We start from the raw sequence: 22439 nt of genomic DNA on the forward strand, positions 1-22439 counted from the left end.
TCTCTGGTTTTTGCATTTAGTCATCTTGGTTTCCAATTTTATTTTGTTACTCACCTCTCCTCTCGTTTCAGAGTCTCCACTTCCTGCCCCTGTGTTTCCCGCCTGCATTAAAAAGTTTGAGGAAACTAAACATTTTCCCAGAATAGAGCTGCCAGACGAGTAATTTACTGTGCCATCAATCATTGAAATAGCTGCCCCCTTCACATATGTCAATGCTATAGCCAATCGTCATTCCTTCATTTAAGACATTTAAGCAGCTGATCAATAGTCCAGTGTTGGTCAAGTATAATGACTTGTTCCTGGTCCCTGGTGATGGCCCTTGAGGCTAATTCATAGACTAATTAATTAAAGATGATGTAAGTGAATGCATATGGTTTGAATGTTGAGAAAATGTGAACGACCACTTATTAATACAACACAATTAGAGGGAACATGAGTTGAACATTGCAACACACATAGGTGATGATGTATAAAGTATGTGTATGATGAATATGATGGATGGACTGGATTTGGGACCACACAGTCTAGCTCAGGGGTCGGGAACCTATGGCTCGCGAGCCAGATGTGGCTCTTTTGATGATTGCATATGGCTCGCAGATAAAACAAAATATTCTCACTTGTTTTAATCCATCCATCGATTTTTCACTGCGCATGTCCTGTTCAGGGCTGCAGGAGCAATTGTCCATTATTTTAATTGGATGATACTGGCCTACGTTTGCCGTTGCTGGGTAAAACAGGTAAACGCCCCCTTTTGAATCAGTCTGAGACTGCGTCTGCTCGGTCATTAGCTCAAAGCTAACCCTTCGACGAAGAAGATGGTGAAAAGAAAAAAAGACGACGAGTATCGTACATTTCAGGACGAATGGACCGAAGAATTCGCCTTTGTGGAGAAAGCGGGTTCTGCGGTGTGTCTAATTTGCAATGACAAAATTACATCGTTGAAACGGTCGAATGTAAAGCGGCACTTCGACACGCGCCACGCTACCTTTGCATCAAAATACCCTGCGGGAGACAGCAGAAAGAAAGCGTACCAAGAGCTTCTGAGCAGGGTGCAAGCTAGCCAGCAGCAACTCCGCGTATGGACCCGGCAAGGTGACTATAATTCGGCTAGCTTTGCTGGTTCTTTAGCAATAGTGAGGAACGGAAAACCATTCACAGATGGCGAGTATGCTAAAACGTTCATGCTGGATGTAGCCAATGAACTTTTTGATGATCTTCCGAACAAAGACAAGATAATCAAACGGATACAAGACATGCCTCTGTCGGCAAGAACTGTTCATGATCGTACCATCGTGATGGCAAACAAAGTGGAGGAAACGCAAGTGAAGGACATAAATGCAGCGCCGTTCTTTTCTCTGGCTTTGGATGAGTCAACAGACGTGAGCCATTTGTCGCAGTTCAGCGTGATTGCAAGATATGCTGTTGGTGACACACTGCGCGAAGAAAGTCTTGCTGTTCTGCCATTAAAAGGGTCCACAAGAGGTGAGGATTTATTCAAGTCTTTCATGGAGTTTGCTCAAGAAAAAAGTCTACCTATGGATAAACTTCTCTCAGTGTGTACTGATGGTGCTCCGTGTATGGTGGGGAAAAACAAAGGATTTGTGGCGCTTCTCCGTGAACATGAAAATAGACCCATCCTAAGTTTCCATTGCATTATACACCAGGAGGCACTTTGTGCTCAGATGTGTGACAGGCAGTTTGGCGAAGTGATGTCGCTGGTCATTCGTGTGATCAACTTTATTGTTGCCCGAGCCTTAAATGATCGCCAGTTTAAAACACTGCTGGATGAAGTTGTAAATAACTATCCTGGTCTGCTTTTGCACAGCAATGTGCGTTGGTTGTCAAGAGGGAAGGTGCTTAGCCGTTTTGCGGCTTGCCTGAACGAAATCCGGACTTTCCTTGAAATGAAAGGCGTCGGGCATCCTGAGCTAGCCGACACCGAGTGGCTCCTCAAGTTTTACTATCTCGTAGATCTGACTGAACATCTGAACCAGCTCAACGTGAAAATGCAAGGCATTGGAAATACAGTGTTATCCCTTCAACAAGCTGTATTTGCTTTTGAAAACAAGCTGGAGCTTTTCATCACGGATCTTGAAACAGGTCGTTTACTACATTTTGAAAAACTGAGCCAATTTAAAGATGCATGCACAGCAAGTGAGCCCATTCAAAACCTTGATCTCCACCAGCTAGCTGGCTGCACATCCAGTCTCCTACAGTCCTTCAAAGCACGCTTTGGAGAATTTCGTGAGCACACTCGTCTTTTTAAGTTCATCACCCATCCAAACGAGTGTTCACTGAACACAGCCGACCTGAATTACATCCCTGGTGTCTCCGTCAGAGATTTTGAAGCAGAAGTGGCTGACCTGAAGGCCTCAGACATGTGGGTGAATAAGTTCAAGTCACTGAATGAAGATTTGGAAAGAATCACACGACAGAAAGCGGAGTTGGCGAGCAAGCACATGTGGACAGAAATGAAAAAACTCCAACCCGAAGACCAGCTGATTCTCAAAACTTGGAACGCGCTTCCTGTCACATACCACACACTGCAGCGTGTGAGTATTGCTGTATTGACCATGTTTGGATCTACGTATGCATGTGAGCAGTCATTCTCACATCTTAAAAACATCAAGTCCAACCTACGATCACGTTTAACGGATGAAAGCCTCAACGCTTGCATGAAGCTTAACCTCACCAAGTACCAACCCGACTACAAAGACATCAGCAAATCCATGCAGCACCAGAAGTCGCATTAATGGTGAGTGTTATAACAACATTATTTAAAAGAATAAATTCAGAGGCTTATTATACTGACATTTAGTTGAATTCACTTTTAAAATATATTATATGGCTCTCACTGAAATAAATTTCCAAATTTTTTGCTTTCATGGCTCTCTTAGTCAAAAAGGTTCCCGACCCCTGGTCTAGCTGGAGCCATTGGCATTAGCTAATGGGGATAAATATATATTTACACACAAGGGGTATGAGGAATAAGCAACATGAAAAATGCTAAAAACTTGCCTGTTAATATTATATGTCGAGGGCTTTTATCATGAAAGATAAGAACAGAGGGAGTGGATCTGGTCTGAGCTGCCTTCGTCAAGGTTGAATGGAGTAAAAACGTTTACCGTCTTGGTTGGGGCTACGGAGCCTCTATGTTGTTGTTTCATATATAGGCACAACTCAACACGTTCCACACAATGTGATGGTTTATGCCTTTCCCTGGTGGGAAAGTTCAGAACAATCAAACTTGTTCTGAAAACAATGATGTATGTAACCAGTGTGTAAAGGCCATAAGAGTGGAATAAAGCTCAACACAATGAACACTTTGCTTAAATGGCAGTTTGTTTTTTATACCATTCTGAAGCGTCCCAGTGGTGTTCTTTTTGTGTTAAAATCCAAATTTAGGTTGAAGTACATATGTTTTAGCGTCAAAATGCTATTTTCCCAAGACCCTTCTAAAAACCTTTCCCCAAGTAACCTCTGTAGGTGTCTGCATGACGTAAACATAGATATTATTCTTATCCACAGTCAGTGTATTACTTACAATTCCTTAGATGGCGTTCGGCATGCTGCCAGTTTGGAGATCAGACAGTAACATTACTGGCATTGAAGCTAAGCAATGTACGGCGGTGGACGCCATGTTAGTTTGTATCTGAAAGTGACAACTTCACAGCATTCATAACCTTGTTGATTAGCTTACGTTGGTACGCTACAGCTGCTTGAGCATTTTTCATTTGAGAAAAAAAAAATTAAAAGAAGGCAGATGAAGTAGACCTTTATTCAATAAATAAGTGATTTTGCCTGAAAAAGAAATCTCTCCCTGTTGGTGCATTCATGGCTGCCAACAGGCATTGTAGTCACAACCTATGTTACCTTTCAAGTAAATGGTTAATGGGCTTCATTTATATAGCGACTGTCTAGTCTTCTGGCCACTCAAAGTGCTGTACTGTAAGCGCTGTAAACATTCACACATATTTATCAGTGTTTCCCATTGATTACAAAGACTGTGGCATCCCACCAAAGTGGATTTTGTCCCCCACAGTTTTAGCAATGAACTAAAAATATTGATCACTTCTTAACGGTTGGGCTGGCTGGCCCTGTCTGAAACATTTCCTCTGCAGCGGTATGCAGCGCCCGGCTCTAGATCGCTTCAGAAAGTGTAAGTGGTTCGCAACTCCGGCCATGTCAGCTTCCCGGGGCCAGCCTTTGGGAGCAATTTGGGGTTTAGGGTAATGGACGGGTTTATTTTAAGGAACTTTCAAATCTCTGCTGTATGAATACCGAAAAGAAGACAATTACTGTATAATGATTTAAAGGATTGCTACAGGATCAACATGCAAACATGCCTACAGTGTCTTTCTCCCAAATAAATACATTTTGATGATGTTTGCCACAGATGTGTGTGTACTGTGTGTGTGTGTGTGTGTGTGTGTGTGTGTGTGTACTGTGTGTGTGTGTGTGTGTGTGTGTGTGTGTGTGTGTGTGTGTGTGTGTGTGTGTGTGTGTGTACTGTGTGTGTGTGTTGACAAAGGAAACCTCAGCCATGAACTCATCAAATACAGACAGACAGTCTAACAGTAAATGCCTAACCAGAGAGAAGAACACTTTGGATCACTGTTACACTACAATACTATGTCACCGTGCCCCACGCTGCACTGGGACACTCTGACCATGTCATTGTCTGCCTGATTTCTGCTAAGCAGCAGAAAATAAGCCTGTTGTGAGGATATCTAAGTAATGGAACAGTGAAGGTTGAGGACCTTCATGCTAAGACTCTACTGACTGCTTCCAACAGTTTGTCTGGATGAGTACACACAGAGGCTGTGGCATCCTACATCAGCTGTGAGGACTGCTGTGTACAAACATGAACCAGGGAGACTGGCTGAGTCCATACTCTCCTCCTCCATCATCATGTGGTACGCTGCTGCCACTGCCAAGGACAAGGGCAGACCTTCTCAGCATATCATTTGCTCTGCAGCGAAGGTGATTGGCTACAACCTTAGGACCTGTACGCCTCCAGGATGTTGAGGCGAGCAGAAAAGATTATAACCAATCAACAAGAGGCTGCAGTCATCAACCTCACACCACAAGAAAAGGTCCAGGACCCCATTGACACAGACTCTCATCCCAGCCCATGGACACAACGTAAAGTCTCCAAATCTAACTGCATTACATTAATGCACATTTTTGCATTGCACAAATTGTTAATATATTATACTGTTGCACATTATTCATGAATATTTCTTATTTTGTCTTCTTTTTATTTTAAAATAGATATATCGTAACTGTAAATTTCTATTTCATATTCAAGATTCTTGACCTTTGCAGTGTTTGTATTTTCTTTTTTCTTACTATGTTTATTGTAACCATTTCCCACTAAAACACACATTTCCTAAATGTGAAAACCTACTTGGCAATAAAGCTGTTCCTGATCCAGATTGTGATTGCACATGCACATTTCAGCACGACTTCAGCATGCGTCTTTACCCCACTACACACACACACACACACACACACACTATCATCCCACACAGATTTATTCTCTTCTTCTATTTGGCAGCCATGGCAACAACCATTTGCCTCAGAACTTTAATCACTAAATCTGCACAGTGGGTCGTTATCAGATTATAGGATTATCCAATCCTCCCTGAGAAATCAAACAAGCCCATACCCAATCACAGAGGAACACAGGCTGGCACACGCACAAATTCATAGCTCTTGTGTGAGCATGATTGTGTGTGTGTGTGTGTGTGTGTGTGTGTGTGTGTGTGTGTGTGTGTGTGTGTAATAGAGAGCAATACAAAAAAGGACAAAAACTAAAGACATGGGTGATCACTGAAGAGTGTTTCCAGTTACAAGGCTGCCCTCTATAGATGAGAACGAGAGGCTGCAGGTTCAGTGGAGGGAAGACATTCTAACAGGTCCAGGTAAACCCCAGCAGTATAAGAATATGAAGGTAGTTGTCTGCTAAACAAACACAGTTCTGTTAACATTCAGTGGTTCGCACTAAACTGCATTGTATGTATGTTTTGTAGCAGAGATGGGGATACTGGTGCTGAGCTAAGCGGTAAGCAAAACCGTTACTCACAGGTCAGCAAAATGGTTGCCATGTTGGCAGAGTGCAAGTGTTTTCCACGGCACAGCAAAGGAAAGGCGTTGGAAGGACGAAGGAGGAAGTGTTGGAGGTGTGCTGGCTTGCATTTCATCAACAGCGTACTGTTTCTCCTTGTCTCGAGCAGAATATATCCACTTCCATCTGGTTTCATTGAAGGATAGTACCGCTGACAGAGATCCACTGCATTTTTCAAGTCCTTCAGATTAAAAGTATCAGCGGGAACACAGCTCTGATACGGCTGAAGCAATCAGTAACTTTTAACACAAGGCTGATATGTGCGTAGAAGTCAGTTAGAAGCTACAAAAGCACTGAGAGCTGAACACACAGGCTAAAAAAGCGTTGATCCAGTCAATTTAGAGCAAGACACACATTCAGTTTGACTGTCCCAGCTTGGCTGCGGTTGGCCCTGCTACTAAACTGGACCACTATTTGGGGTTCAGTATATTGTCAAAGGACACTTTGGACACACAGGAGGACCGGAGAAGACGGGGATCGAACCGCCGATCCTCGGATTAGTGGACGACATGCTCTCTCTGCTCTCCTCACGCTGGCTCTGTGGCTTCAGGCTGCACGACCGTGCACAAGAGAAGCAGGTAAAGAAAAGGGATGTAGGCAACGAGTCTGAATATCCACAGAAAGCCCAGGAATATTGTCTTAATCTGCTTCATGATGCTATTAGCCGTGACAAGATGTTACAAAGTCATATGAGGTAGAATGCAGATTGCATGAGAGGAGAAAGAGATGATTCTCTGAAAGGATCTTAATGAGCAGCTGGTGGCATATGGAATAATACTACACACAAACTTTGGTTCAGAGTTAAATAGCGATACAAGTTGGATGGATGGGAATGGTGTTCCAGGCTGGAATTTTAGTAACTAGTGCAGTGTCCGTTGAAAACATGTCTGTCCAGAACGGGCCTGTGATGTTGCTGCTTGCAGATTTCTGGAGAACCGCTCATAAAAAAACACTTCACACTCAACTCTGTTCTTCATTGGGTCTTCATTAGTACACCTGCAATGACATCACACACCAAGTCACAGCTACTCACCAGAGAAATACACTGTCAGCAAAAACACCAGACAGACTTTATGGTTAGGCAAGGCTACTCTAACAGCTATGGATTTATTATGATGTTTGCATATGAAAACCATTCCAACTCATTGTACCTTGAAATGACTCACAAAAGGCCCCAAAGCTCTTAAAAACATGCAACTCATATGTATACTACTAACATTGTAGTACTACATGTACCTGACAGCGAAATGTTGCAGAATCAGATATGACTGACAAAATATAACAATTCAAATATGATACATTATTATGCATTTAACTATCCAGCATCATATTAGAATTGAAAGTACATTTTGGTACATTGTGTTGATAATTCCTCACCGTCACTCTTCATGTGAAGTAAAACATTTGAATGCAGGATTTCTATTAGTGTGTTAATCGTTTGAATTCGCTACTTCTTCTACCACTGCCGATGTCAACATTTACAGTTAGAGAAAGGGTGAAAAGTAGAGCAGAACAGCGTTTGCCTGGAGCCCTCAAATCACCAAATCCCCTGAAAAACACACCAAAGTGTTACTCGCAGTAAAAACACATCAGTGAAACAATCAGGGGGTTGATTCCAAACGGCAGCTTAGTTTCTTGTTTTGAGATTGCAGTTATAAAGTAGAGCATGGATTGAAAACGTGGAGGTATTAGTTGGTGTAATATACTTTTTTAGTGTTATAAGTTAGTATCAAGTATTACAGCGGGGAAATACAGTCTCACTCAGTCACAGCTTCCTCGTGCTCATGTCGACTCCATGAAGTCCAGAGTGCTTGTAACGTGATCTGCAGTCAATGAGCCGCTGTGTGCCCGCTGCAGACAACATGCTGGACGACTACAGCATCTTATTTGGTAAACTAGCTGTTAACAATTACACACATACTATGGGATCCTATAGCAACATTATAGGATATTAAGAGAGTTTTTTTATTGGTTGCAGCTGCGGTTGTATAGTAATGATGTTGACATCATAAAATAATTATTCTGTGATCTTGGGAAACACAAATTAAACCTGTAGCCTCTTTGGCCTTCTGTAGGAGAGTGTGGAAAAACAAGACTGAAAAATATCAAAGGCTTATCCCTCCTCTGAAATATTAATAACAAAATATAAATAAGTCTCATTTTACATATTTCAAAGATAAAAATGTACCACTGCTGTGTGACTACACGGCTGATTATGAGAGGTTCACCTTGGATTAGTTTACCGATGTTCTCTTCTCTTCCCAAAGATTATGTATTGGGTTGTGTGTGTGTGTGTGTGTGTGTGTGTGTGTGTGTGTGTGTGTGTGTGTGTGTGTGTGTGTGTGTGTGTGTGTGTCTCTGTGTCCGTCCGAGGCCAACAGGGCAAACAACTGGACCCATTAGCCGAATATGTTTCTTGTGGTTGCAGTGTTTCACACTCTTTGAAGATTTTTGATTTTTGATTGACAAATGTAACAACTGTTTTATTTATTTATTCTTTGACTGCTGACCCCTCACTCGTCTTAACCCGCAGGTACTGGAATGTCCAGTTTGTCCAGAATGTTCTGGTGCAGCAAGGCCAAGCCAGTCTCACTCCCAACTCATCCGATACCAAAGCTGGGTCAGCGCTCCTTGGCGTCTGACACCGTCGCACCGCAACTCAAATGTAAACCCGCCTGTGTCTATTATTAGATACTCAGAGCAACTGACATATCATAAAGAGCGAGACAGTCCACACAAGGCGGGCAAGAGGGGAGGTGGACAGGTCAAACAAACACAAGACTTGTCCAGGAGACTGGCTGTTAGCAGCGAAACGTAAATGGTGACATTTTGTCATGCGAGTCGTTAGTGTCGCTAGTATTCTGACTCACAAGTCTCTCGTCACGTGAGTCAATCAGGTCATCCCTAACCAAGCTCTTTTCCTAAACCTAACAGAGTTTATTGTGAAAAGACACCGTGCATGTAACAAGTAGAAACTGACCTGCCGTGACTGACCCTCGAGAGGCCCCATAGAGCCTTCATGGTTTGAAGAGCCACTGGCCTAGCGCATGTTTGACAAGTTGATAATGTGTTGGCAAGGCCAGGTGTGTGAGTCTCTTCTGTGTGACTGTGTCGGGCAGCCAGGTGTTCAGGCTCTCTGACAAGGCCAAGGAGATGTGCAGGCGAAGACACAGCTTGAGGAGATATTCCATGTCCTTGAAAAGTCCTCTTGGACAAGTTGGACATGTTTACCCGAGTCCGTGAACAGTGCAAACGTCCTCCTGCTGCGTTAGGTCCCCCTGCAGCCTGAACTGCAGGTGAAGATTAGAGACATAAGGCAGCTGGAGAGAACACAGGCCTGCCTCTGTGTCAACCGGCCCCTTTGCAGCAGCAAGCTTCTTTTGCTGTTGAATTTAGCTTAAGATTCAGTCATGTAATATAATGTCTAAAGTCATTTTCTAGTATTTACAGTAAAAACATGCGATCGGGGGATCGACATTAATGCTTTCTAGTTGCCAATGCTGATTATGTGACATTGTGAACAGAGCTACCAGCTAAGTAAGCAGGTTCTATTGAGTTACATTATGAGGCGTTCACACTGGATTCAGTCAAAATGAGTATAAGGCAAAAAGTAAGTTTTGACGTAATCATGATGTGTTCAAATGTAATCTTGTAGATTGTAGTTCTTGGTGAGAAACATGGAATGAATCCAGTTGTTTGAAGGAGATGTTTTCACAGCAATTAAAATAGCTATTAGAGAGTGAATTATGACCTGTTCCTAACACTAGCACTAAGCAGCGGATAAGACATCATTCAACCTACTAATGTCTAGATTTTTATCAATAAAAATACAATCAATTATTTTTCTAATAATTGGAATTGTGTGCAAATAACCACTATAGATGACTAAGACAAAGTAAAAGGAAAACATACAACAAACGGCTGATATGGCTCATCGACGATCAGCATTGGAAGACAGTGCTTCCTATATTACTTAATTAGCCTTCAGTTACATGAAAGCATAGAGCTCGTCTCAGCTAATTACAACTGTTAGGTCACACACCAGCAGCACACTTACATCCTCTCACTGGAAATGAAGAGGACGAACAGGACAAGTGTCTGACACGTTTGACATTCCTAAATAGACCCAACAGACCACTCAGCTAAGTAAGGACACATCAATAGGTGGAGGGGGAGAGGAAAAAAAATCAGCAACAAGCAAACTACCCTGAAGGCAAATCCAGTCAGCATCTTGCTTCAGGATCCACATCTTCTGTGGAGAGAAAATCAAACCCAGAGAAGTCATTCCCAGCCAATCGATCGTCACCGGAGGGAACGAAGACGAGAGCAGTCGATGAGAGGTGAATTGGAATCCAATTACTGTGAATTGATTTTACCTGACAAGGAAGAATGGAGCTGATTCTCAAAGTGTCTCTTAAGAGTCTGCAAAATGTAAGAGACAACTACAGAAGGAGATGATAATGCAGCATTTTAGAGGGGTACAGGGCAGTCCTGAAGAGCCCCATAAAACCTTTTAATCCTGGGTGTAAATGAGAAGCTTGTTCCAAAACGTATTTGAGATCTCCCACAAATGCACATTTTTCCTTAATTTTCCCTTTTCCGCATTAAAACACCAACATTAAGGCACAGACCAACTTAAAAACAGACTTGGATGTGTGCATTGGTTCCACTTCATTGGATGACAGTAACATGGGATGTATTTCAGCCCCGACAGTTTTTACAAGAAATTCCGGCGGTAACTATGTACAAATAAAACACTCTTTTTCTGCATTGTGTTAATTAAAAAATATTATTTGTTGGACATGAATCGTACATCTAAAAACGTTAATTGTTTTGAATATTAGTATAGCCTACTTTTCAGAGAGTCACTTCACTAAATTCACAAAAAGACATTGCATCACTAGTAGTATTTAGCCATGCAGGTAGTTCAGTTTGATCCGCTGTGGGATTGAGATGCATTAGAGCTCAATGTCATTTTTGTGGAAGTCACAGCTTTGAAAAAATGAAAAAGGAGGATCACAGGGTTAGTTTGTTGAAAAAGAAATAAAGAAAATGTCCCGTTATCCAAAATTATTTTTTTGAGGAGTTTTGGTTGGAATAGCACCTACTGCAAAATTAGCACCAAAACACAGTTGACATGAAGGTCTTTGGATTATCCAGAGAAAAGGTGTTTGCACACCACCACATGACAGAAGTAAGATTCTCCGTTGGTGTGTTGTCTTTCAATGAAGATAACATTAAATTAATCAGAAATACACTCTATACATTGTTAATGTGGTTAATGACTATTCTAGGTGGAAACGTCTGGTTTTTAATGAAATATCTACATAGGAGTATAGAGGCCCATTTCCAGCAACTATCACTCCAGTGTTCTAATGGCCTTAGAAGACTAATTGATGATTAGAAAACCCTTGTGCAAATATGTTAGCACAGCTGAAAACAGTTCTGCTGGTGAGAGAAGCTATAAAACTGGCCTTCCTTTGAGCTAGTTGAGTATCTGGAGCATCACATTTGTGGGTTGGATTCTACTCTCAACATGGCCAGAAAAAGAGAACTTTCATGTGAAACTCGCCGTCTATTCTTGTTCTTAGAAATGAAGCTATTCCATGCGAGAAATTGCGAAGAAACTGAAAATTGACAGGAAATTGTCTGGATGACCCCAAACTTTTGAACGGTAGTGTATGTATATTTAAAAACACAACAGTGAGCAGGTTGTGTCAGTGAACGGAAAATGAAAAATGTCAGGTGTAAGAAGAACAAATTAAAAACAATTCAGATAAATAGTTGGTGTGTAATTCTTCTTATAGCACCAGTTCTACAGGATAATCCCCTTTATTTATGTATTTATGGCAGTTCATGATGATTAAATTATCTTAAGGAACTGTCAAACTAATTCCGGTCTGATTGAGGGACATTTTTCCATTTTTCCGAATTGTTATCTCCAGTGCTATTTTTTTGATTTCTTGGCAATCTGATTGAATCCTTATTTAATGGCTGAATCAATGATCAATGTTATTCTATTTTTACAAAACACTGACATGTTAAAACACATCAGCTGGAGCACATTACTGACTGTGAGTTGGACTTAGAAGTCCTCTGGACCTCTAACTTCTCTTGGACTGAGGAGCTACTCTTAGTGCTGAATGCCTCTTAGAGCAACAACTTAGAAGCCATTGAGACTTTTAGGAGTTTCTCCTATCGCTGCAATTTAGGAGCTACTTTTAATGTGATGATGCTTTGTGAATACAACCCCTGGTTGCTCCGCTTTCCTAAAGAAATCTATTGATGACTGGCGGGTTAGGGTTATTTTTTTTTTAGCAGGTCTTTTTGCATCAAGTCCAAAATTCTGAACCAAAGAAGACCTGTGCTCTAAAATACTATTCCCCTCAGCCTGCCTTGTCTACTTCGTCAGTGAATGTCTTTCAACAGCCTGTTCACAGGTGGAGACAGAAACGAAAAGCAGCAGTGGGACTTTCTAAATAAATAGTGTTGTACTCTACTGGACTGTCAGACTGTATTCTACACATACATCTATGTAATACTGATCTTGAGTTGACATATGTACATCATAACAATGTGTCCCAGAGACGTTGGTGAGAGATGCTGAGGCCAGGTGACTTAATGAGAGCATGTTGTTTTCCTCTGTCACAGCACAACCAAAGTGATGCTTGTTGCCACCAGAGGCCCGAATACCACAGACAGGAGTCGAGTAAATAACCTGTCAAAGTGCATCCAGTCACACCTGCCACCACTGTCACAGCCTGTGGTCACTTTCACCATGAAAATATATTCAAGGACACCAAGTCAAACAAACAAAATCGTCTATATCTTAAATACACTGTGCTATCTGTGAGGTTAGTTTCAAAGAAAGGTTCTCACTAGATCTACAGTGTAAAGTGCGTTCACACCAAACGCGGCGCAAATTATTCACGCAAGCAGATTACAAACAAAGTCTATGCACAGACACGATGAGACTGGAGTGACGCAAATTTGCGATGGCGCAGCACGATTGATGCAAATTTGCGCCAATCGCCAAACGGCCCAAACGCATGAGTTGAAATTGTTCAACTCCGGCGAAAAAAATCGCATGCCGCTGTGGTGCGATAGCCTTTCAGCGTTGAGATGTTTCTCCTGTCATCACTGACGTCCTTCCATTGTTGAATCAGGAAACAAATACTGTAGCCGTGTGTGTTCACCCGGAGCTCTACGATACCTTATATTAGTAGAGACCGGATCAAACTATGTTTATAAATGTATGTGTGTAAACTATATAGTACAAACAATGAAAAAAACGCTGCCATTTTTACGCCAAGATGACGTTATTTTGAGTGTTGTTGGAGCTGCTACAATGTATAATAGCACCGATCGATCCGAGCTCCATTGAGAAAACAAGCATTTTAAAAAGTTATTTGTTTGTCGTCTTGCAGGAACTAACAAAACATGAATTCAGACTTTTTACAAATCGGCATCATTACGTAGTTATTTCGGCGTCCCTTTTTGTCCGTTTATTGCCGTTAAATCACAGCAAAATCCACGGAGCACCTCCGGACTATGTTATGAACCAGACAAGACGGCATTTAGTTTCCCGGGATATCTGGGACTTCCACAACACGTACTAAGCAGAAATAGTCCATGGTCGATGGCGGAAATAAATGGCGGACAGTCGAACGGCTTCCAGGGCGATACGCCACACCCCCTCTCTGGCGCGAATGACCGCAAATGGTCCCCGGCAAGTTTTGGTGTGTGTGAACGCACCTTTCGGTGGAATATCTGGATTTTAAAAAATGAATTTTGGCATCATCCGTTTGTAATCTGAGCAGTGGTGGGCGGTCAGGGCCAGCAAGGCCTTCTTTGCTGGCCTAGACAGAATTTTTTTTCCCCATTATCTTATTTTCTCATTGCACAGCTACTGTGTTCCTCAGTTGCTCTGCTTCCAGTGCAGCTTGTTTTAAGTAGAGCTTTTATCCAATCAGATTTCACCTCTGTGTCTCTAGGTAAGAAGAGAGGCCCCAGGCCTGCAGACTCACAAGTGAATCCCTTTGCAGTTTAAGTGAATGGGGACGATATTGTTGATTATCATAGTGTTCAACCAATCAGATCTTTAGTTTGACATGTTGGGCGTATTCTTTAACGTGCCAGAGCCTTCTAGCTGGCCTAGCCGTACATGTGGGGCGGTGACAATCCCAATATCTGCTGCCTCTGTCTAGCGGACATTTTCAGCCCTCAAACGCATTAAAACATATTCAAGAAATAGAACTGGGGAGGCTCGACTGTCTTCACTGGCGTCCATGAATCGAGAAGGACTTTGTCTAACTGGAACTAAAACGCACAGATGTACTGAACAACCGTGAGATTAAACTCTTTGTTAACAAAGAAAGGAGGATGGACTTTGTCTTTAAATAGTGAACAGCAGCTTGTAAGTTAACTGCTTTTGTTTTTACATCTGCAGTAGCTTTAATATGCTTGTTTATAAATTATTATTTGGACAACTTGTTTTTATGAAGATGGATTTTTGTTTGGTTTAATATGTGACAGGAACTATTGTTACGTCCAATGTTGCTCTGGGGACATATTTAGCCGGTGCCAGTGTTGCCAACTTGGCGACTTTCTCGCTAAATCTGGCAACTTTCCAAACCCTCATGGCGACTTTTTTTGTTAAAAGTTACTAGTGATAAATCTAGCGACTTGTTTTGGTGTTGTTGGACACTTTTCTGGTGTTTTGACTCTGGCGTGAAAGCACGTACCGTTCTGCACTGTCGTGAACGAGCAGCGGGTGCTGCCATGAGCCCCTCTGCTGCCCCAAAGCACTCACAGGCGGTCAGTCTCACAGCAGCCTCGCGCTGCAGTCAGAGCAGAGAGGAGACACACTCTCAATGTATTCTCTGCATTTAGTGTATTTATAGGTGTTGGCTTCACTTTTACACGAAACAAATAGTAACCGTAGCTATGTTTCAGCTGCAGGACAGCAGTGAAGGCCCAGGTATAAAATGCACTGCCCGCCACTGAATCTGAGTAGTATTGACCAATCACGTTGGAGCAGGCTTTGGTTGACTGCAGGTAAAATGTCTGATGAAGAGCAAAAGAGGAAGAACACAATAACTGAAATACAATCTGGGAAACCACCGGCTATCATCACCGATAATTTAGCTTCTTATTGGTTTAACATTAACTTGTAAACTGTGAAATATTCCTATTCCTAGTCATGCAATTGTTTTACTGAGGCGTGTAAATCACGAGAGGAACAATTTGTAATCTGTCAGAAACCGGAGGCCAGACTGAAGCAGGTGTTAGTCACTGTGAGGAGTCAGCTTTCAGTGAATTAAGAAATACAACAGTCAGTAAAATAAAATGTGCACGCACAAACACATGGCTAAAAACATAATCTGCTGGCAAAGATAATAATAACACATTCATTATCTCACAAATAAAAAGGCTGAATTCATGAGCAATGAGACACTTGCAGAATTCAATACACTGCAAGACCGTATGACCCATTTCTACTTGTGCTATTGTTGCTCTTTAACGTTTTAGCAATTATCATTATCACAGTCGTTACATACACTTAAGTTACAGAGAGCCACTTCAAAACGTCCTAGATTCATGTAATCCATCATAGAGAACACCATGCCTGCTTTGATTGTTGCCAGATGTATGGTGTAGTGTGATAATGCCGACACATTATCACCAATGCGTCAAATAATGCAGCTTGGTCAGTGGCTATAAGCTTCAAAGTGTGACGCTCTTTATACTCCTCTGGCGCCAATTTTGAACGACTGTCAATACACGAGACGTTGCAAACTAAAAGTTAGGTTTAGGCAACAAAAACACTTGAGGAAAAGATCGTGGTTGACGTAAACTTAGCTACTAACGCGAGTCACATGACTTACGACACTAACAGCTCACGTGACTAAATGTCAGCGTTTACTTTTACTCTCACGCGGGACATGAACAGCGGCCTCCTGAAGGAAAGTCCTGTTTGTTTCATTTGGTCTGATTTTCTTGGACTGTCTTAAGCAGGGTTTCAGAGGGTCGGAACATTTTTCGGATATTCTTCAACTTTCAATTACAACAAAATTGTTATTTTCTAATTGTGAACTTACATTACATTACAGTCATTTAGCTGACGCTTTTATCCAAAGCAACTTACATTTTTTAGATGCTACCATACCGTAGGCACAGCTACGGGAGCAATTTCCGGGGTTAAGTGTCTTGCTCAAGGACACGTCGACTTGCAACTAGTGGTGCCGGAGCCAGAGCCAGGGTTTGAACCATCAACCCTCTGATTGAAAGACGGCCCTATTCTCCACTCAGCCACAGACGCCCCTTAGACCATAGCCAGTATTCAGTCAAATTGCACACAGCCGACCCTGTTGGCTTCATCATTCTTTCATATAGCTGAATATATAGCCCATGTGTTTACATTTTATTCATGTTAATTACCATACATTTACGTGAAGTCCCATAGAAAGTTTCCACCTTGATGACAACCCTGTTGATCTCGGGGAGTGAGTTTCCCAGCTGGCTTCCAATAAGCAGCCAGTGACCTGCTGCTAACCCTCGTCTCTGGATTCCTGCCACACTTCTACCTTCTTATCCACCACCACGCCTCGCTTCAGCCAGGTCACTAGTCAACAGATCATCTGCAGTCTCCTTTAACAGCAGCTATACTACAGCTCTCCATCCTGTCTATCCACCCCTGTCAGTTACCAATAAAGTTATCTTAAAAACTGTTCCAGACAACCTTTTTCAATCTGAGATAGGTATGGTAAATGTCAGGTTTTAGTGACAGCTGATAAAATCCTCCAACAACACAATAATACAAATGTGTCACAGCGGGAACCTCCGTCCATCGTTTCAGAGGGGAGTCAAACTGACAGGCTGGAATTTGAAATTGAACAAAAGGCCAATATTGGCTGGATGCTTCTGCCACGCATCTAGTGCCCAAAGCAAGATATGAAATTGAAGTGGAAGAGACAGAGAAAAAGAAAAGAACAGCGTTTGCACTCAGCAGTGCACCATCTGTCTCAACATCCGGTTTGATCTGAGTTGGCAGTTGCAGTGTGTGATTCATGCTCCATGCTGGTCAAATGTTTCAGAACACAAGGAGTTCAATTAAAGCATCTACATCAACAGGAATGACATGTATAATCTGCTATAATGTCCATTAGCACCTTTTCCTTTGACCTGCAGCCCTTGTGTCATTATGCTATGGACAAAGGATTCAACACAGCACCAGCACGTTGTCCAATGACACAGTGGCAATAAAGTGAGCACACTCCCATATCTGTTTTATGTAAGACTTCAGAAAACCACCAAAGTAAATCATTTTAAAACCATACAGTACCTTAAGCCACTTTGGGACTTCCAACAAGTTCAGTGGAGCTTGGTGAGTTCTGTTCCAACTTAGCTTGTAGTGTCAAATCAAAGCAGACCAACCAGAGGACAGTGCAACAGCAGGTATGTGATTTTAAAAAGGTACATTTTATTAAATGCATCTGCTGATCATCAACCTTCACAGATCTCCGAGGCGACCTTTCAATCCATCACTCTGATTTGTAGAACGATGCTCGTCATTGTAGCGTGAGACTTTGCCTGTAGAACACAGCTGATGGTGATTTGAGCTTTTAACAGTTGCTCATGATTATGACTTGATTCATCATTATGACAGAGGTCCAGCACTGATGATGCAGGATGACATCACCACTGTCCAATGAATGAGTAACCTGTCAGTCGGTAAGACTCCACGTGAGCTCCTCTTGGTTCATAATGAGTTAGTGTGAAGGCAACAATAGACCAAACTACACGTGACAGCTTTTGCCGTTGATTGATGCCATCCCAAAATAAGAGCACAGAAGGTGACTGTTCCACATTATCCATTGCTTCAGGAGAGACGATTCTTCCCTTTGCAGGGGACCACACATCGGGAACCAAATGCTCCAAATCTTCAATACGGAACAGTCCAGGCACAATGATCTCTTCAGTTCACATCTTATAGTTCTTTCCTTTCTTTTGTAGGCCACACACCGTGATCATTATGCGTTCATATACTGCACAACCAGTACTGCAGCCAAACCGCCTTACAAGATCAAATCAACCATGGCTTTCACTTTGAGTGACGGATTATGCAGCTACAGGGCAGACATTGGATTTTGTATTCATTGCATCAATACAAATTCAGTAATAAGTCAGGATGACCGACAATCATTTCCTTCCTACCCGAGTACTGTCACATCTATATCAAGATTATGTTTCAGGAAAATCCTAAAACAAGCCATTTGATTAAAATCATTGCTTTTTGTTACGATTGTCAATAAATCGATCTTATTCTCTTTTTGTACTACTATATTACTAAATACAATCTACAGACTCAATGGTACAAATAAACAAACCAGATTCTGTTATTCCTGCAAAACAGCACATCTTTAAAGAGATTTAACCAATAAGCATTCCACACACGACTCATTCTCTGTTTTTCTCAACATCGCTGAACTTTTGCACTGAAGCACATCGATGTCGCGTATAAGAGCAGATTATCAAGCATCCCTCCTCACGGCGGCTCCTGACTCTCCCCGTGTGTCACACATACCTGGTCTTAATGGTGGGGTTCATCCTGAGAGGAAACAGTCCCAGGTCTATGTCTCTGCTGTCAGGATTAAACTCTAGGGCTCCTGATATGTAAATCAGAAAGTAGTCCCAGAGCTCGGGTAACTTCTGGGAGGAGAGAATCATGAGGGAAACTTTAGGGGTGGTTCTGTTTGTGGGAGAGACGAGCTACTCAACACTGTCACTTCACCTCTCCTCAGCCTGCCTTTAAGCGCTACCGGCTCACCCAGCCTCAACAGTCCACTCAGCACCTACATTCAGCTGACTCCTCCCTTCAGGACACATCACAAGACCAGAATGAACCCCCCCCCCTCTCCAAACTGCCCTACTTTCCCATGGGATCGTTCACATTTCAACACGATTCATCTAGTTTTACATGATGACTGTGACATTCTTTACCCGGGAGAGGCTCGCTTTGTCTGTTGCTTTACAGATGCTAAATATGTTATATATATATATATGTTCTTCAAAGTGCAAGAGACTTTAACTACTTGAGTCACTGCACATATGATGCAGTGTTACTGTGAATGATGCGCTTAATGTGCAGGGTTTGATAATCACAGAAACAATGTGCAGAATTAAAATGAATACACAAATAAAAAGAGCCATCTGAACAGTATGTGATCCTCACCAACAGTCCCACACACATACATCGCACATCCTTTATCAGGTGAATACTAAAATGTTAAGACTTCACACATTGTTGGTCAACACTGAGCATGCGTATTAATTATAATTGGGCATCTGTGAGTTCAGATAGGATCAACTTAGCGCTGACTCCATGTTCCATAGTGTGAAGAAGCAGTGAGCCACATGTTTCCATAAGAACAGCGGTACAGCCGGACTGCTTACGAGCCCAACCTCTCGAGACTGTCTGAAAGAAATGTTTAAGGAAAAGACCCATTCGCAGATTGATATTGAAGTTTTCTAGACTTATTATTGCGCTCTCTGTCCGCGCAGGTGTTGAAGCCAAACGCGTTTCACGTACCAGTAGATGAGCGACAGTCCGTCGAATCGCTCGAGCTCTCTCCCCCGCTGTTTGAGCAGAGACATGTTGTCCAAACGTGTCCAGGTGTTCCGCTGTAGTGGACTTCCACAGTTGCAGCTAAGTGGCCCCGTCCCTTAAACGCATCACTCTGCCCGCTCTCCAGCTCGTGCAGCGCGTGCCCTCTCTGACCGACCGCGTGGATGTGTCAGCATTCATTCCCCTTCAAATCAATGGGACGGACGCTGCTCGCCGGTAACGGGACGCTCTGTCGGCCTGATTCTAATCTGACCGACACGTGGGCTTCCTCCGGCTGACTGACCTTTATCCATCTGTTAAGACACAAACTCTCCGTCTCTCCAGCCGCCACAGTGGTAACCGTTCTCACCGGCCGTACCGCGGAGCAGCGCGGAGCAGCGCGGAGGACTCCTGTGGATCAGTGCTGCTGCATTCAAAGTTCAATTAAGAAAAACAGGCCATACGCTATCCACGGGATTAGTAGTCTACCTGCTCGGAGGATTCATGACAGTCGGTTATTTACCCGTATGACGCCTCTGACTGACGTTTGACCTTGTGGTAGGCCTACTTGTCTGGTTCAGAGTGACAGTTGTGATCCTGTAGTTAATTATATAGATTAAATGCTAATTTGAAAGAAAATCAATAAACAAACACAAAGCTGGTGTTGCATTATCTCTTAAAGTTTCAATGTTTTTTTCCACAATAAAAGTTAAATTACCTTGTTACAATTACATATACTGCACCTTCATTAAAAACAAATCTATGATTAATCTATTATTGCTCATTTGAAAAGTTGAACTTTGTCCTGTCTCCCATACCAAACAGAACTGTTACACCATGGGCAGTGGCGGCAGCTACAAATAAAAACAACATTTTACAAATTGTCAATATTTGTGTTTTTGAAATATGGAATGTACCCAGTAATATGTATAAAATATGATATCTGCGGTAAATATATGGCCAAATCCCAATGTCCCCCCTTACGGACTCACGGACTTTGAGGCGCGCTCCCGCGAAGTCCGTGAGGGTTTAGGGTTGTCCCACTGTCAAATCATCGAGTGTTTGAGGCTCTCTCGCACACATTTTGAGCCCTTTATGAACCCTTTCCGTAAATCAGCATGGTATGCTGATTTAGCCTAAGGGAATTACCCACAAATCATTGCAATGTGACGTTAAACACCAGTGGACGCATGGAGACGTAAAAAAAAGGTAAACAAAGAGGACGGATCACGTGTGTTCAGTCTGGAGTATTACATTTACACAAACATTAAGGGTTAAAGATGGAACAACAAATAAACATGAAATCAGAAGATATTTATTTATTTATTCATTAAATATTTGATTTTGTCATTGAAGCTGTTTTGACAAACGAGTAAATAGATTATATGAAGTTATACTTCATCCTGTGAGGAAAGAGTCTGTAAGACGTTCAAATCAGGGAGTACAAAGTATAAAATAAATACACACAATTATACATCATATTTGTTGTCATTTTCATAGTAATGTGATATGTTGCAGCAAAGTGCTGTCCCATTCCTATTTACACCATCTCAAGCCCTCACAGCCTCTCAACCTCAACCATTTACCAGGTGACGTCAATTAAGTCCTTGAGGGTTCAGGGCTTAGGGTTTAGGGGGGACATTGGGATTTGGCCTATGCTTTTCCTGCACGTCCTCTCCGCATGTGCACGTCTCAGCTGGCTGGGGCGCCGGAGAAACTGCCCCAAAGAGGCGGGTCTATGAAGCAGTTTAGCCAATGATGCTTTAATGCTTTAATGCGATTCAGTTTGCAGCTGCGCGTTCCTGTCCGGACTAGGGGAGCGCCCGCGCCAGCCCATTTCTAACTATAAAGCAGGGAACCTCTGCTGTATTCCAAACCTACATACTACTGACGGAGGCAGTATACAGTATACTGAATTGGTCGACAGTATGCATTATGAAACTGTTGAATCTATTTATTTTACTGTATACTAGGCCGGGCTTTAGCCTTATAACAACAGCACTGGACCAAAAATACAACTTATTGAACCAATGTTTGATGCTGCATGGTTTGGGGCTATTTTAGTTGAGGCCCCCAGGCAGTGGCCTTGCATAATGATGAAGTCCTGGTGTTTTTTCCTGAACCAGAGTGTATTTTATTGTGTTTCTGACCGTGAGTTGGCTATGTCAGTTTGTCATGGCAGATGTGTTGCTGAGGAACACAAGAAAGCGAGTTGAGTGTGAACTTGTTAGTGTGTTTTCCAGAAAGCAGCAACACCACAGAGAAAAACATTCAGCCCGTTTTGGACAGGCATGTTTTCTAAGGCAAACGCAAGATAATAGACGCTCTCTTCATATTATAGAACATATCGGGGAAACCAAATCAAATGCTGTGCTAGTCAGCCTAGACGTTGAAAAAGCTTTTGATTGCGCAAGCTGGGAATATTTGGTTTTGGTTTTAGAACAATTTGGTTTCGCCGAAAAGTCAATTAACAGTATTAAAGCTCTATATTCTGCCGCGACAGCAAGAATCAAAATAAATGGACGTCTTACTGACCATACAAATTAAATATGCAAAAAACTCAAATATTACCATTTAATTACAATCCATCACCTTTAATAAAACAAAAGATCCCCATTAACTGGTCACTCAAATACCTCGGAATTTGGTTAACTCACTGTACCAGTGATTTGTATAAAAAAAAAAACTATGAAATTGTAAACA

General features: G+C 42.2%; 1 protein-coding gene across 1 annotated transcript in view; it reads right to left on the reverse strand.

The window, feature by feature from the left end:
* Nucleotides 1–19786, reverse strand: part of LOC306709196 (syntaxin-binding protein 4) — a gene marked incomplete at both ends in the record, with an annotated part of 83216 nt that extends 63430 nt beyond the window's left edge. The window contains one exon of the mRNA XM_079177259.1: nucleotides 19722–19786. Within this exon, the coding sequence (XP_079033385.1) occupies nucleotides 19722–19786 (65 nt within the window). The remainder of the gene's footprint in view (nucleotides 1–19721) is intronic.
* Between the last annotated feature and the right edge of the window lie 2653 nt (nucleotides 19787–22439).

The sequence above is a fragment of the Pholis gunnellus genome (genome assembly GCF_910591455.1).
Source record: "Pholis gunnellus genome assembly, chromosome: 17".
In the NCBI taxonomy this organism is placed as follows: Eukaryota; Metazoa; Chordata; class Actinopteri; order Perciformes; family Pholidae; genus Pholis; species Pholis gunnellus.